The sequence below is a fragment of the Cyprinus carpio genome, chromosome A4, assembly GCF_018340385.1.
Source record: "Cyprinus carpio isolate SPL01 chromosome A4, ASM1834038v1, whole genome shotgun sequence".
In the NCBI taxonomy this organism is placed as follows: Eukaryota; Metazoa; Chordata; class Actinopteri; order Cypriniformes; family Cyprinidae; genus Cyprinus; species Cyprinus carpio.
This window is the reverse complement of record NC_056575.1, coordinates 6,778,906-6,796,597: the sequence shown is the minus strand read 5'-3', so window position 1 is coordinate 6,796,597 and position 17,692 is coordinate 6,778,906. Positions and strand designations below refer to the sequence as shown.

At 35.8% G+C, this 17,692-nt stretch overlaps 1 protein-coding gene across 1 annotated transcript in view; it reads right to left on the bottom strand.

The window, feature by feature from the left end:
- The window catches only part of srgap1b (SLIT-ROBO Rho GTPase activating protein 1b), a 30,225-nt gene extending 25,383 nt beyond the window's left edge, over positions 1-4,842 (bottom strand). Inside the window, exon 1 of the mRNA XM_042739050.1 lies at positions 4,300-4,842. Within this exon, the coding sequence (XP_042594984.1) occupies positions 4,300-4,366 (67 nt within the window). The 5' untranslated portion in view covers positions 4,367-4,842. The remainder of the gene's footprint in view (positions 1-4,299) is intronic.
- Between the last annotated feature and the right edge of the window lie 12,850 nt (positions 4,843-17,692).

Genomic DNA, 17,692 nt, shown 5'->3' with positions numbered 1-17,692 from the left:
CCATCGCCTGACTTGTGTTACAATACCACTTGTCCAGACATACACATTTATTTTGCTACCTAAATGAGCCATTTCATAAGCTGAAATCGCATATTAAGTATGTACTGCTTTTGATGAAGAATTTATTTTTGACCATTAATATGCATGTATGAATTTTGGTAGTATGAACATTTTACACCATGCTGTAACTGTCATATGACCTAGACATCATTCATGTTGCAGTTTTACAACATTCACAAACATGACAATTCCTCTCCTGTGGCCTAATGGGACAGTAAAGTGTCCATCAGATATGACTCCATTAGATATTACATAATGCTAATTATAATGCAAAAAAAAAGAAAAAAAAAAGCCAACACTGAAACTAAGAAAAGTTTTTGATCTGATACCCCAATTTGTTCTTTTGATTAACCTAACCTTTGAACAGCCAACCACAAATAAATAAAAATTATATATATAATATATATATATATATATATATATATATATATATATATATATATATTATATATATATATATATATATATATATATATATATATATAATTTTTATTTATTTTATATTTGTATTTTTTTTATTTTTATTTTATTTATGTTTCTATTTTATATTATAATTTATATTTATGCTTAATTTTAATTCTACTTAATAAAATGTAACCATTTAAAATTTTTCCCAATTATGAATGTCCCCAAATATCCCCAAAGGGAGAGGTAACTATTTTTTTCTCCAAAAATATAAGTAATCGCTCTCTCACACACACACACAAACACACACACACACACACACACACACACACACACACACACACACACACACACACACACACACACACACACACACACACACACACATCCAATTCCCTGTAATATATATAATCTACAAGGTTTGCAGGTCCACATTTCCTGTGCACTTTGACTAGTGTTTAAACTGAGCTGTTACACAGATAATCAAAGTGTATGTAAGAACAATCTGTAAGTTTTAAAGAAGCAGGACATTTCTTATTATTTCATATCAGAAAAACCCAAAGTTCATCATTTAATGTGACACAGCGACACGCACAGGATGACGTGGGCGATCAAAACCACTTTGTTCCTTTCGCATTACCAAAAATAAAATAAAATCATTTGGTACTGTTTCTGTGAATGGCTGTTGAATTCAGGAAATTCTGCATTATAAATGTTTCTCAAACCCGCTACAATTGCTCCTTTAATCTGTACAACCTGTTTTACGTTGCTTTGCATTCACTCTAAACATTTATTGCGAGATGTTTGGACTCTGACAGCTCCTTCTCTGGGACTCTGAACAAAGAGATGAAATGTCTTGTAGCAGAGTGGATCCCCTGAGCCGCAATAAATCTGATTCAGACAGTCACTCTAGGCAGAGGAAGTACACCAGCGAGTCAGTCTGCAGCCTTGGACGATGATGTGTATCTGTGTGTTTGTGGCTTTGGACTGGTCGGCAGCCAGAAGTACAACCCAGCATCAAATCTCATGAGAATAACAGGCTAAAACACAGTATTATGGCAATTTCATACTGTAAGACATCAATCATTTTCTGTCTTTCATTTTATGCTTATAAGTGCACGTTGGAAAAGATTAAACCTTGCATGATAACATACTGTACACATAACTCACACACACACTAGCTATCACTGGATGGCATGAGGGTGGGGTTTACAATTGTGTTTCTAGCCATAGCAAGCTCCCTACAGGACTGGAATAGTAAGTCGCTCGTTTGTTTTTTGTTTCTTATGTGGTGGAGATATTTTTTTTTTAGGAATGCGCACACACACAAACACACACCAGTGTTTTACACATTAAACTCACTAAAATTAACTAAAATAAAAATATAAATGCACTGACAACACACAACTAAATTACTAAACCTAAATATATATATAAAAAAATCTAATTCAAAATATTAACAAAAACTATACAGCGATACTAAAATAATACTGCTTTGAATTACCAGAAATGTGTAGTTCAGTTTGTGTGTGCGCACACGCACTAGTGTAGTTGCAGGTACAGTCAAGGTCATGTGCCTCTCTTTCCTCCTAACTTCCTCCCTTAGAAAAAACCATTTCCTGTTCGGTCACTGACAAACTCGAGCATGTTCCCGAGGACATTTTTTTTCACAGCACCAATTTTTCGAGTCTGATAAAAATTCAAGTAATCACATTTACACATCTGCGCTCACAGAATGCATTTAACTGTGACATTATTAATCAATAAAAAGAAAATTAAGTATACTTGAATAGCAAATGGGCATGTGTCTGTAATATCTGAGAATAACAGAGCTGTCCCTTATAACCATGAATCAATCATCTGTCTCAATCCATCCTTAGTCACACTACTGTATGCCACACACATGGCTGTACGTGTGGTCCATACTAAACAGCAGTGCTGCGGCAGGAGGATTCCCTGATCTTGCTCCCTGACACACACACACACACACACACACACACACAGCCAGATACCCATCGCTTCCCTATTGGACCTGGTGGTTGAGTATCCATGGAAACATGTACAATGCAGCAGGAGCCTGTTGTCTGTTGAAAGCGGAGTGTACCTTTGTGCACGTGCACACGAACCTACATTTGACAATGTGAGCCGTCCATATGTTCATCCATCTTGGCTGCGCGAGCGCTAACGCAGCGGCCCCAATACTACACCATTCTATTAGCATGTTGCCTAGAGACCACCCTCACCCAGACCACCATTGGCCAATAGTAGCTGAGACAGCAACTCGGCTCCTTACATTTAAATATCAGCATTAGAGAAAGCAAATTGGTGCTTTTCCCTTTCCAGCTTTTTTTCCAAAACATTTTTCAATTTTTGAGGTCTAAACAAGCCATACACCTTCACCTGACTACAGTTGGAGTGCTGGAGACAGGGGTTGCCATGCGGGTTGCCATGGAGCCTGTACGATGCTGCCCCCCCCTCCATTTCATTGATTACACACTGTTAAACAAGTGTGCGCACAAACGGCCGCCCTGCTGTAAGGGCAAACAAATGATGCAGGGTGTGTGGATTGTATGTGTTATTTTGATGCTAATGCATATATTGAATGCAAAAAAGCGTGCATTTTCATAATTCCCTCACTTAAGCCTCTCACTTCCTGCTGGAAATCCATCTTAAGATTGTTTTGAAACACAGTAGCTTGTTTCTAGCTAGTCCGAGGTGGTTATCAACTGGTGAATAAGCCATCAAGAGCTGGTATGTCCAGCTCATAGCTGGTTTTTAGTTCGTAGATAGCTAGTCAAACAACTAGCATGGTCCAAAAACCATCTTGATCACCTTGAGGTTTCTAACCGGTTGACCAGTAACCACATTACATACAACATCTGGACCATCTTGAGCTTACAATCCACTGGTTGCTTGTTATTAGCGTTCAACCAGCAACTGTGTTCCAAAACTTATCTTAACCACCTTAATCTGGTTGGTTTCTAGCTAGTAATAAGCTGGTTAACCACCTGCCATGTTGCAAAAAACATTTTGACCAGCTGGTCATTAGCTGGTCAACCAGCAACCATGTGCCAAAAACTCATCCTAACCATCTTAAGCTGGTTGGTTTCTAACTAGTAATAAGCTGGTTGACCAGCTGCTATGTTGCAAAAACCATCTTGACCAGGTGGTTGGTTATTTCTAGCTGGGTATTAGCTGGTCAACTAGCTAGCATGTTCAAAAACTCATCTTGACCACATTTATATTGTTGTTCTCTAGCTAGTAATAAACTGGTTGACTAGCTGTCATTTTGAAGAAAAAAAAAGAAAGAAAAAGAAAAAAAGAAGAAAAAAAACACATCTAGACCAACTGGCCGCTGATTTACAGCTTGTAATTAACTGGTCAACCAGCTACCATATTCCAAGACTCAAAGCCACTTTAATCTGGTTGGTTTCTAGCTAGTAATGTTGCAAAAAACATTCTAGCTAATCCAAACTGGTCAGTTGGTCATTAGCTGGTTGACCAGTAACCATGTTCCAAAAACTATCTTGCCCCAACTATCTTGACCATTTTGAGTTGCTTGGGCAAAGATGGTTTACCAGGTTTAACAAGCAAAAGGAGCGCAAGAAACCACTTAACATGCTTTAAAACACATCCACCAACTTAATTAAATTTCAATTTAATAAGTTTTGAGAATCAATTCACACAAAATAAGCAGCAATAATGCAACTGAAATGCATTATGAAATATTATTTGGCCAGTATGTTGTAAATTTAACGCATGCACAAGGTTCGAATTAGATGCATCAGACGAGACCGTCTCCAGGTACCCATCAGGTGCCAGTGTTCTTCTTACCTTTCACTTGGCTTTCATACTCTGTAATGATTTCCTTTTCCTTTTTGCTCTTCGTCGTGTTAGACATGACGCCTGTATAGTCCAGATCCGCTGGTCCCTTCTGTCTGAAACCTTTCTGCTTCTCCGAGACGCGTCCCTACTGTGCCCGATGCGTCATATCTAACCACAGGTTCAGTGCGTGATCCAGCAGCAGGAAACTGTGGTGGGTAAAGCAATGCGATGACATTCAACCATGCATATCAGAAAACCCATGAAAAGTGGCACGTGAACCACAGGGGCGCGTCGTTACAGCCGCATCGCCGGACGCGCAAGAACGGCTGGAGATGCAAGTGGCCGCATCGATATTACGCACAGGTTGAGTGCGCACGCGGTATAAACAAGAAAGAGGTGACAGACGCCGTAACTCATCTAAACACACTCTTAGGTGTGTGAGTATCTGATTGTGTTTGCAAACAATAAAAAGAGAAAATTGTTATGCGTGCGCTTTTCTCATGCGCGCGCTCTCACACTACTGTCAATTGATGGGCGGGTTGGGGCGTGTGAGTGTGTGCGTGTAAGACCCATAAATTTGACAGTCACTCTATTTTAGGAAACCTCTAGTCCAGTTTTTCCCAGTCCTGGTCATTGAGAACCCAAGCTCTGAACATTTTGGATAGTTCTCTTGTTTAACACCTGATTTGTATCATCGGCTTATTAGCAGAGACGAAAGACCTGAACTGGGTGTGTCAGATAACGGAGAAATCCCAAAAGCTGGCGCTGGAGTACTTCAAGATCTGGACTCAGAACCACTGGACTAGATTTAATTCTTACTAAAACGGTTTATTGATTAATTGGTGCCATTTGGCGGTGGAAACACTCACAAAATATGATCCTAAATTGAAAAGTGAAATTTTGTTTACACTTATTTCTGTTAAGATTATTTAATATAGCAAATATAAAATAAGACTATATATATTTAAGACATTATGTGTGTGTAAAACATAAGTACTGTCAGCAAACGCCGCATTATAAATTTATGCATCACAAAATATATTGTAAATAATATATAAAGTGTTTTTTCAAACGTATTTCAGTGGTAACACTTCGCTAAGGACGTTAGGGGCGCCAAACGACGACCCTCAACCAATTCCGCATAAAAACAAAGTACTGATTAATATACTAATATTTTAAAGTCGACCCTCTGAAAGCCAATGAGCTATTCGCACATTGTCCGAATGTATTATTCAGTGCAAATGCATGATGCCAGGTTTACACCAGGTTGAATTTAACCTTTGAGATGAACGGAAGCACCAAGCAGCCTGCGCTACAGAATCTGTAGAAAGCGCCTGTCTGACTTCTGCTGGTGCAACTGTGCAACTACACAACAGAGTAATAAATTACAATGAAAAGGCTCCTCAATGACTCCCCCATTCCTCGCTTAGACATAAGTGGTTGAATGGTGTAGGAGGCGCTTTATGGGTCACTTATTCACCCTCACACGCGACAGCATTGCACAGAGTCAGCAGGGGGAGACAGAGAATACAAAATCAGTAGGTGGAACAAATTCTGTGACACTAATCTCATGTCATTCACAGCGGGGGTCTACAGAGGGGCGAGTAAGTTAAAGGAATACTTCACCTAAAAAGACAAAGTTTTGTCATTATCATTATTCACACACACACACACACACACACACACACACACACACACACACACACACACACACACACACACACACACACACACACACACACACACACACACACACACACACACACACACTAATGTATAATCTCATAGGTCTACATGGTAAAATAAGGTCATATTCAAGGTCTTACTTTACTCCAAATTTAAACAAAATTATTGCTTTGTGATTTTTTCTGCATTATTTTGATGACAAAATACTATATGTTATTTATTTATTGAATACTTAGAAATGGAAACAACAGAAAGTTTAATAGAAAATATATTTATCTAAATATCAGAAAAATGAATATATTTTTAAAGTGTAAAATATTTATACATCATGGTACTATTTGTGGTACTGATTCGTGCTGATATTGTTATTTTTTATTTTTTAAATTGTGTCTTGACAGGATGGTTTTCCTTACAGCATGACATGATAATAAATTAAAAATAAGAAAAAAATACATAAATTCATAAATAAATAAATAAACTTGCTTATAGTAACTGTTATCAAAATAGTGCAGAAAAAATGGATGTACAAATGGATGTTTAAATTTTGGGAATATGGCCCAGAATATGTCTTGTATAATTTAATTACTAGAGTAAAATGTTGTTCATTTTAATTGAATTATTGTATGAGATATAAGCATTTGAATTGTAAATTGACTGATGGGAACCTAATTTGCTTGCTCTCTTTCCAAAAAAAACCAAAAAAGAAAACAAGAGCTTCCTGCATAACTATAATCTCATTACTATTTCACATATCAAAAGGTCATGACATCAGTTAGGTAAGATAAAGTTGTGTGTGTGTCTAGTAATGTTTATGAAACTGAGGATATAGTGTCTCTCATATGACAATGATGCAAAGTTAATATCCTTAGCAAGATGACTGCATATCTACTTGACATCACCAGAGTAGAGTACAAGCTAGTGACATAACATACTGTACTCACACACATATACTGTAAACCACTGCACATACTGTACTCACACTCACATATACTGCTGCATTTATGGGCCACTTAAATGTATTTTTGGACTTCTAAGGGTCATTTTAGATGATTTTTCCAATCACTGATCACGCCCTCACTCTAACGATGCATTTATGGGCACTTAAATGTATTTTTGGACTTCTAAGGGTCATTTTAGATGATTTAATGGACTCTGTATTATGTTCCTAACTAATATTCCTAACAGTTTCTCTTGGGTATTATACAAAATGCTCGGTTATATGTTATAATAAATAAGATATGTAATGTTGGTATTGGACTAATGCATGCTGAATTAATAACTGTACGTTCTATATCACATAAGTGCTAGTAAAGCTCTTGGGTATGTTTAATAGGGTTCTAGGGTGTGTTGAAGTGTGACATCAGTGAAGATATTTATATCTGCTGTCAATCAAACACAAGCTTCATGGCTGAGCAGCATGATCAGTATGTGCAATGAACACTTAACAGTGTGCTTTTGGACACTTAAAAATGCATGGATATCAGTGCATTAAATAAAACTTATTCAATCAAGCGGCATTTATTGTAAAGAAACAGTTTTTAGATTTTCAGTCATAAAACAGATTATATCTTCAAAATTAAGACATTCTCATGTCAAATGTAAGTGTTTATTTGATAAACTATTCCACACAAATTAAAGTGCTATTGTTTTTGCAGATGCCACTTGGTTTGATATTTCACAATCTAATGAAATGAGATTCATACATTTTAAGCTAAACTTGAGTATGTCTCTGGGATGTTGGAAAACTCCAAACCTGTGGTCCACAAGGATGAGAACCTATATATAAAGAGAGCACATTGGATCAGTTATCTGTAAATCAAGAAGTTTCCTGCTAAAGCAAAATGGTCTCAACCTAAACACTATATTTGGAAATGGGAAAAACATTTAAAGCATCCAGTCATTAATCACACCGTTCTCATTACAGACAAACAACGGACATAAATGTTTCCTCAAGTACTAACTTTACTGTAGTTTGTTCTCCTCTTCTTTTTCTCCTCAATGCTCTGTTCCTGTCAGAAGAGAGGTGCTTAAAATGATGACGTTGATGGTGTGATTTCTTCTTTGGTGCTTTTATTTGGTTTCCAAAGTGACAGGCGACGGGTTCTCCCACACTCTGGCAAAGCTGACAATCATATGTTTCTGCTTTGTATTAGTGCCATCAAATGTCTGACATCTACAGTTCTTCGAACAAAAAACTGTGAAAGACTGACCTAATTGAATGGTTTTAATACTGTTCAAACTGTATTTTAGATTCCCTTACCCTAACATTACACCTAACCCTACCCCTCACAGGAAACTTTCTGCATTTTTAGATTTTAAAAAAAAAATCTTTCTGTACGATTTATAAGCTTGTTTCCTCATTGTGGATATGAACATCTTTGTGGCGATATTTTGTCCTCATAACGGGTGGGTATACCTGAACCAAACACACACACACACACACACACACACACACACACACACACACACACACACACACACACACACATTTTTTCCCCCTCATGAAATTCTGGCCCATCTTTCTCTCTTCATACAGATGACTGATGACTGTAAAGGCAATTCAGGTTGATCAAACACTGGATCTGATATTTCCTGTAGTTATTAAACACACAGTAGGAGTCTAAAGCAGCAGCCCTGCATTGAGCTGCCAGTCACGGCTCTCTGTCTGTCATCCTTTGACCTCTGTGAAAGTTGTGTTAGGCTGCCCTACAGAACAGTTTTGTAAAGGTCAGATTAACATCTTCAGCCCTGATTGGCAGTCGTTCCGTATCCCCTCTTTCACCCATTTCCAGCTGTGTAACCTCATTAACAATATCCCCTTTCCTAGTGGGCTGACTACAATTAAAGCCTGCAGTCTTCAATCTCAGCTGCCATGACAACGGGGGCCAAGAAATCCCGTGTAGCTCAGCAGGAAGGGGCCACTCTGTATCGCTGTTCTCATCACTGTGTCAAGGTATTGGCGGCAGAGTTCACAGGAATGCTTAATGAATTGAGATACATTGCATGAGGCAAAAAGAAAAAGAAATATAATGAAGTTCACAAAGTGTCATTTACCAGCAGAGGGTGCCAGGACATTTTCAGCATGATAAAAACACCTTGCACTCAAATTAATAAATAGGCTATTAAATAATTGCATTAAATGAATGTGGAAAAAGGAAGGTCACCAGCATAGACGAGTCTGGTGATTGTTTGTCAGGACGAGGATATTTAAAGCATCAACTTTAGACATTCAGTCATTCAGGACGTCCAAGTCTGATAACTGTTGATAAAACAAAAGGGATCAAATGTAATTAAATATTACTATTACAAAAAGATAATTAGATTAATAAAAGAAACGATAGCATAAACAGTATCAGTATCGACTGAAAATGCACATTTTCATTTCGGTCTATTCTCCTTCTGCTGATTATTCCATAGGAAGGCAAAACATTGTATAAAAGTGAGAAAATAAACCTTACTTAAAAGATTTTTACATAAACTTTCACCAAAAGAGCAGCTCAGCAGGAAATTAAAGTTGAAAAGAAGGATAAAGTTGAGGGCTGGGGTTAAAGTTGTTGGTTTAGTGCTAAAATAAATGAGCACAGCTCTATCTCACAGGTAGAAACCGAGAGAGACTCAAATCTCTCCTCAACAGGACAGTCCAATTTACGACAGAAAATTGGTGCTCTGACTTTAAATAAGACCCATTTTAAAAGTGTCTTTTTGAAGTAACAATTTTGACTGGAGAAAAAAAAATATCAAAGAACTTAATATTACTTTTGAAAAATTTGTTTTAAATGATATACAATCATGTCAAGTCACTGTTTGATTCTACATAAAGCTGGTTACACGTCAACATCATTCACATTATTTTTGTTATTATTTTATTATTACTGGATCAGACACTTTTAACTTGGGAATTCATTAAAGAAAAATTTCCAGGTTCAATATAAGAATAATTATCGGGTTTTGTAGAATATCGATTACCAACAATAAATAACAATAAAAATAAAAATAAAAATAAAATATGGCTACAGTGAGCCAAACATAATGGAAGTGAATAATTAAAAGTAAATTTAATTTGATTCAATTAAAAATTTTATTTGATTTTATAAATTAAATTATTTTAACAGATTTACTCAATAAATCAATATTTATTTTTTTTAATATTGATTTGATTTAAACTTTTAAACTAATTATTATAAATAATTGTAATTTTTAACAAAAAAAATATTCATTTATATTTAATAATAATAATAACAACATTATTATTATTGTAATTATGAAATATTAGTTTAAATACTATACAGATTAATTTAATTATAGTTTATTGTTATTTGTATTAATCTTTTTTATTAGTATTTTAGTAAATAATAATAATAATAATAGCACATATTATTCTTCTGTTAAAACTTTATTTGAGCTAAGTTGTTCTTGTAAACTATACAATTACTTATTTACCTGGAATATTGATTTAATAATGCATGGCACCTGACGGTCTACACCACTTCTGCATTCATTCACAACATAAATAACAAACCTCATTAATTAATGACTCTGACTCAATAAAAACACAATAAAAAACTGTGATATGAAAAAATTACAAATTGTTGAATGTGATGCAACTGATAAAGGTAAAGCAAAGTAAAGTCATGAATGAGTGTCTCAATTAAGCTTACTTATGTTTCTACGCAACAAAATATTAAATGTGATGTCCAAAATTAAATGTCCAATACCTAGATCTGCACCTCTGCCAAACTGAAATGAAAACACGTCAGTGATCTGATTTGGAACACACTATGTAAGAAGTGTATATTATACAGTACAATATATAATAACTTCATTTAAAACACACCAATAAATAAATATTTTACAAATTAATTTATATTTAATATTTTAATCACTTTACTTTACACCTTCTTTTTTTATTATTATTTTATTAAACAAATATTATTATTTAAACAAAATATTTAAACTATTTTTAATTGAATGAAATAATCTGTATTTCATTATTTAAACATTATCATTGTTATTTAAACTTACTGTATCATTAATCTGTTTTTAATCGGTTTCACTGAGCTAATCCATATGTGTTAATCCATATGTGCTTTTTGTATAATAATAATTTTGTATAATAATAATAAAAATAAAATGCAGATCCTGCATTTTTTTATTTAAAGTCATTATGATTTTTTATTGATCTATGCACCCTAGTATTGGTTGAGTGCAGTGATTTCACATCAGTTATTCACTGAGCTAATCACAAATCATTCTTGTATTGTGTTCTACATTATTAATATGATGCTTCCTCAGAATTTGTCCAAACAAACATCTTAGAAGTATAGATACGATGTCTAAGTTTTGCACCTAAAATGCTGCCTACTGAGGCAAGCATTTGTTAAATGTCTTTGCCAGGTATTGTGGAGAAGTTGATGCAATGTTTTAAAAAATGAATTTGCATGTGAAATGTCTGCCTTATCATTAGCTCTCTCATGGTGCATCAACCACTGCACACAAACAAAACAGTGGATGGGCTTTCATGCTTAAACCCATAAGATCAAAACGAAATTAATTATGCACTGTCAAGCAAGCACCTGGTATCAGTATCTCTCTGCTTTCCCCTCCGTTTTGCAAACACACACAAATTACATGTCATCTTAACGTTGACAGAAGAATTTCAGGGCCGCTACTCGGAGGATTTTGAAAGCCCTCATTTAGGGCGTCCCATCGAGTGCTGCACATATTTGAGAATGGACATATTTTTCATCAAAGGACATTCAGCAAGTGTTATTTAAACACACACCGAGAAAGAAAAAGAGAGATTCAGTATGTGCTGAGGGGCTTCATTATCAACCAGCTGACCAACTTCCTGTTTGCGTCAATATTATTATAAAGCTCAGAGCCACATATATTTTTGTAGGTCATGCTAATCTATATATAGCCTATTTGCACTGCTAAATTGCATTGAAGCTTTAGATTACAGTAAAGGATATGTGTTTGTGTGGATATTTTTATGTGTGTGTGACCCTGGCTTTAGGGTTAGAGATAAGGAGCTGTTTGCATAGGAGTGATCTCGATACATTGCATATGTGAGGACAGGCCTGTCAGATAAATAAAAGTGTCACACACTGTCTATGACACACACACACACATAAATGACTGTGGAAACGACAGGTAAAGAATCAGTCACATGTCAGAGCTCGTGACAGGATAGATAGAGTGCTGTCTGCAGCTGTGTCTGTCTGTGAAATGAGTCGCCTGAAGAGCGAGACCTAGATGAGGACTCTTACTTTTGTGATGGAGACAGAAGAGATGGAAAGTGCAAGGAAAAGACGAGCTGAGATGGGTAGAGATGAGATGACATGAGATGAGAAGGTAAAGGAATGGAGCTAGATGAAACAAGAAGAGGTGAAAGTGAAGTGAAGAGAGAAGAAACAATGTGAAGAACAAAGACTTAAAAAAGATGCAAACACCCATGAGACAAGGTAGGAATAAAATGTAAGTAAAGAGAAAATGAAGTGACAAGAAGAGAGGAAATGAATGGTGAAAAATAAAATAAAAGAAGACCATATGAACAAAGTGAAATGATGAAAGTAAAGTAAAGTAAAGTAAAGATAGATAGATAGATAGATAGATAGATAGATAGATAGATAGATAGATAGATAGATAGATAGATAGATAGATAGATAGATAGAATGTATGTATTCTTATGTATATAGAGTATTCGACTCCTCAACAGCAGCCCACATTCACAAGTGCTTTTCATTATAACTATACAGAATGTAAATAAACACAACGTGCTTATAAGAGATTGACATATGAGCCCATGGGGATTTACTAATGAACTTATATCAGCACCTCTCTATACTGTCTGGAAATGATTACTGGCACGGTTACATTTTTGCTTCTGAAACTCTCCTGACAGATCTGTCCTTAAAAAACCTCTTAAAGGTTTACTCCGCCGCAAAATGAAAATTTTGTCATTATTCACTTAACCCCATGTCGTTCCAAACCCGTAAAAGCTTCGTTCGTCTTCGGAACACAATTTAAGATATTTTGGATGAAAACAGGGAGGCTTGAGATTGTCCCATAGACTGCCAAGTAAATAACAGTATCAAGGTCCAGGAAAGTATGAAAAGCATCGTCAGAATAGTCCATCTGCCATCAGTGATTCAATCGTAACTTTATGAAGCAACAATAATACTTTTTGTACACAAAGAAAACAAAAATAATGACTTTATTCAACAATTCCTCTCCTCTGTGTCTCTCCAAATCAGCGTAGCACCATTTTGGCAATTCTGAGCAGTACGCAGGCGGTGTACGCTCTTCTGTGTCAGCCGTGCTGCGCCGATGAGCTGTTTTTATTCAAACCAAAGTGTAAATACACATAAAAAAAGAAGAGCGTAAGCCGCTTGCGTACTAGTCAGCTTTGTCAAAATGGTGCTACGCTGATTTGGAGAGACACAGAGTCATTAATTTTGTTTTCTTTGTGTACAAAAAGTATTCTCGTCACTTCATAACGTTACGGTTGAATCACTGATGGCAGATGGAGTATTCTGACAATGCTTTTCATACTTATTTATTTGGCAGTCTATGGGACAGCCTCCCTGTTTTCATCCAAAATATCTTAAAGTGTGTTCCGAAGACGAACAAAGCTTTTACGGGTTGGGAACGACATGGGGGTAAGTGAATAATGACAAAATTTTCATTTTGGGATGGAGTATCCCTTTAACATGAAGCTTTTTGAGACAGTGAGACACTCTCAGACATGTATATAGTCAGATGGAACTAGAAGCTATTAGCTATGTTTTTATGCATATTTCAAACAGTGGGACGAGTGTTTTTTCCTTTCATATTTTAAAGACGGGGTGCTTTCTCAGTGGTACAAGTTAAATAGCCTGAGAAATATTTTATTAGTGCAGGAGGTTAACTTATCATAATGATCAAAGTGCTCTAGAGCCTCTTAGATCCCAGAGATCTGTCCTTGTCACTTTTATTACTCTGTTGCACGCAAAAGTTTCAATAACAACACGGATCACTGTTGCGGTGTGACTCAGCATCAGTGACAGCATAAATCTTCCTGACATAAATACTGCATTAATCAGAACTCATCCCATTCTTGGTAGTAATCTAATATTTTGGGAACGCAAAAACAATAAAACTCCCCTCTCATCTCTTGTCGTCTTTCTTTTTTTGATCCAAGTCACCTCCTTGGTAAAAGCATCCTCTCGATTCCTATATAACGCAATGAAGTAATTGGATGTTAAACTCAGCAAAATGCATCGCTAATGGGTAATTCATATTTCTGCATTTTATTCTTATCATATTATTATACAGAAACACATTGCAGTAATAGCTTTAATAGAGGCACATCTGCAGTAATAAAATAAAATAAAATAAAATAAAATTTCTGTTGTGTTTTACAGAGATGGGTCTAAGGATATTTGTAAGCTCCAAAAAGACTAAAAACAACATAATAACATGCATGGAGTCAATTATTTAAAATGTTTACAAAAAATAAAATATAAAATAAAATGGAATTAAATTAAAATATTGTTAAATAATTTCTGTTATGTTTTACACACTTGGGTGAAAGTAGGGCAGATCAGCCACATGTTGTGATGTGTGTGAGATGTGGTGCTTGAGAGTCTGGTCACAGCGCTGCTGTTCCTGCCCTGTGAGATAGGAAGCAATAACAAGTGAGCAGCTCCAGGCTAAAGGACACTGACGGAGCTCCACCAGCATAGAACAACAAGCAACCTGCTCGAACAAAAGAAGCTGAAAATAAGCAACTTTGGTCACTATTTTAATGGTCACTATTTTTCACAAGATCACTAATACATACCTACAATGCACTTTAAGGTTGGTGAAGGGCTCAGAGAGTGTATGTGAAAGAAGGAGAGGTAAAGAGAAAACAAGAAAGAAGGTGGCAATCTGGGCTAAGTGCTGGTTTTAGAACATCTCTGAACGTAAAGCCTGTGTAATAAAACAGAGAGATTAGAGAGCGGATTCAGCGGTAAAGCGGTGATGAGAGCCATACACACAAAAGCCCTGCAATCTTTCCTAAACGCCTTTTAACAGAACATTAGAGCCCACACACAGAACAACAACATATAGAGTCTTCATTACGATGTCTAGCTCCAATATTATTCTCATAGGATGCATTAGAGCATTGTGGATTGATGTTATGTGGCTATATACAGAACATTTGATAAACTGACAAACGGACCCGAAGGAGAGTTTATGTAAATGTAAATAATCCTAAACTGTGTCTTGGGATCAACTTCCATCATATAAACCAGAGGAAGCATATTGTAAACAAACCTCAACACATCTCTTGTTTCTCAGCACTGCTGAATCCCATTATTTATGGAAACACACAGACTGATGATCACCAACAATTGGTCTCTGCATATCTGAGCTGTGTGTGTGTAAAATTATGTGGAAAGCTTTATACAGTTCTGTATAAAACTGGACATTTATTACTGAACTGCATGTATAAATGAAATTTTATTGCATTCATGTTTTTTGTTTTTTTGTTTTTTTAATATAGTTGAAGGCTTATGTTATATATTTAATAACAAGCATTTAAAGTACAGTGAGAAGATCAGTGTGAAGTCTTTCCAGGTCATCATTAACATGACAAAACACAAAATTCAAGAGAGAAAATTTCCAAAAATTTCCAAAAATTAAATATAAACTGTGAAATTGTGAAATTATTAAAATGTTAAATACATTTTTTCTGTTTTGATATTTTAAAACATGATTTATTCCTGTGATGGTAAAGCTGAATTTTTAGCATCATTACTCCAGTTTTCAGTTTCACATGATCCTTTTGAAACCAGAACAGTGTTTATTTGAAATGAAAGTCTTTTGTGATCATTATAAATGTCTTCATCATTATAAAAAAACTTTTAATCAGTTTAATCCTTGCCAAATAAAAATGTCTGTTTCTCAAAAAAAAAAAAAAAAAATCTTACTGTCCTCAAAAATATTCAAGAGCAATTTGGATCTTCTTGGTAAATAATTTAATTAATAAATTAACTCTTTTTCAAATGTTATAGGATGTCCTCCTATATGGATCTGAATATTTAGCTTCGATATGAACCTGTCTGAACTATACTTCTGTTATCACAAATGCTGACATAAAGCCCGTATTCAAGCACGTCTATACACATTCATTAGCATGCATGTGGTTTTTCTTCCCAGTAAGCATGAGAAAAAAACCATGCATTCTTGAAATAATTCCCCTAATTCATAAATGCAAATAAATCTCACTGACTTTTTTCCGTCATGATCAGAATTATGCTTTGGCCTTATATGCTACATTCTACCACTCAAATTAAAAACATAAATCCATGCACTTAGGTATGCATGTGGGTGCATTGATTCATTACAAGAGTCATGTATCATAAAAGTTAAGTGACAGCAGCAAGCCTCTTTTATTTTTTTTAATTAAAAAAATTCTTAAAAATACACACTGTCCAATTCCAGAGACAATTATATAGAGGATCTTATCAGGTTTGACACAATTAAACAAGTAATGAATAACACTCCATTATTTTCGGTCCCGGGCGCAGGGCATGTCCAGGTTCAAAAGCTTTAATCTAATTCTGACATTTTCCACTAATAAACACCCACAAGTCTATAGATTCTGGAGGCACTCAAACATCAAAGGCCCAAAAGCTGTGGGCAAACACAATCTGAGCTGCACATTTCACACTCATTTCATTCGCCTTTTTATACCAGTATGAACACTAACCACATGCTTTGACAATCAGAAGAGTACTTAGCAAAGGGATCAGGACGTTACGGCCTCTGTTGGTGCTCCCTACTGAGCGGAGGATGAATGTGAGACCTCGCGATCCCCAGGCAGCTGACTCTCATTCCCCAGAGCCCAAATCAAACCCAAATGGTGTACACATCAAAATGTTTCTCATTCTCCCATCTGTCCATCTCTCTCTCTTTCATTTCATCTTTTTCCTTTCGCTTCTGTCCCACATTTATGGCTACTTCCTCCACAGCGTTTCCCACATCAACAGCTCGGTGATACATTAACCCCTGCACTGGGAATGCTGTAATGTGGGAGAGTACAACGGGATCCCTGTCCCCAATTTTTGCACATGAGGATTCGCCTTGATGGTCGGGTGTTCACGGGGACTGTGATGGAACATTGTTTTGGAACAACATTCCTATTAGCCAATCAAATTTTAGGGTTAAACCTAGGCATCAGCAGCATTCTCATCAACGTACACTCCTAAAAATAAAGTTCACAAAAGGTGGCTTTTGTAATAGTGCCATAGGAAAACCATTTTGGGTCCCCAAAGAACCTTTCAGTCAACATTCACACAGAACAAGTTTTTGCTTTGAACTCTCAAAAATAAAGGTTTTATTGCTGCATTGTTTACAGCAATGCCATAGAACAAATATTTTTAGTTCCCCAAATGTCCATTTTTTGGACATTTCAATAATCCAAAGAGCATTCTTCCACCATAAAGAACCAGTGTGCATTGGACGTTCCATGGATGTTAAAGATTCTTCATGGAACCAAAAATTCCTGTAAAGAACCTTATTTTTAAAACTGAGGAATGGCGAAAAAACGCAAGGTTTTGGAGCTTTTTTTTTTTTTTTAGTTTAACTTATTGTAACTTGATAGCCATATTTTAGAATGGCGTGTCATGCATGAGACACAACAAAAGATGTGAATGCAACAGTCGAACACATCTGTCTAACCTGT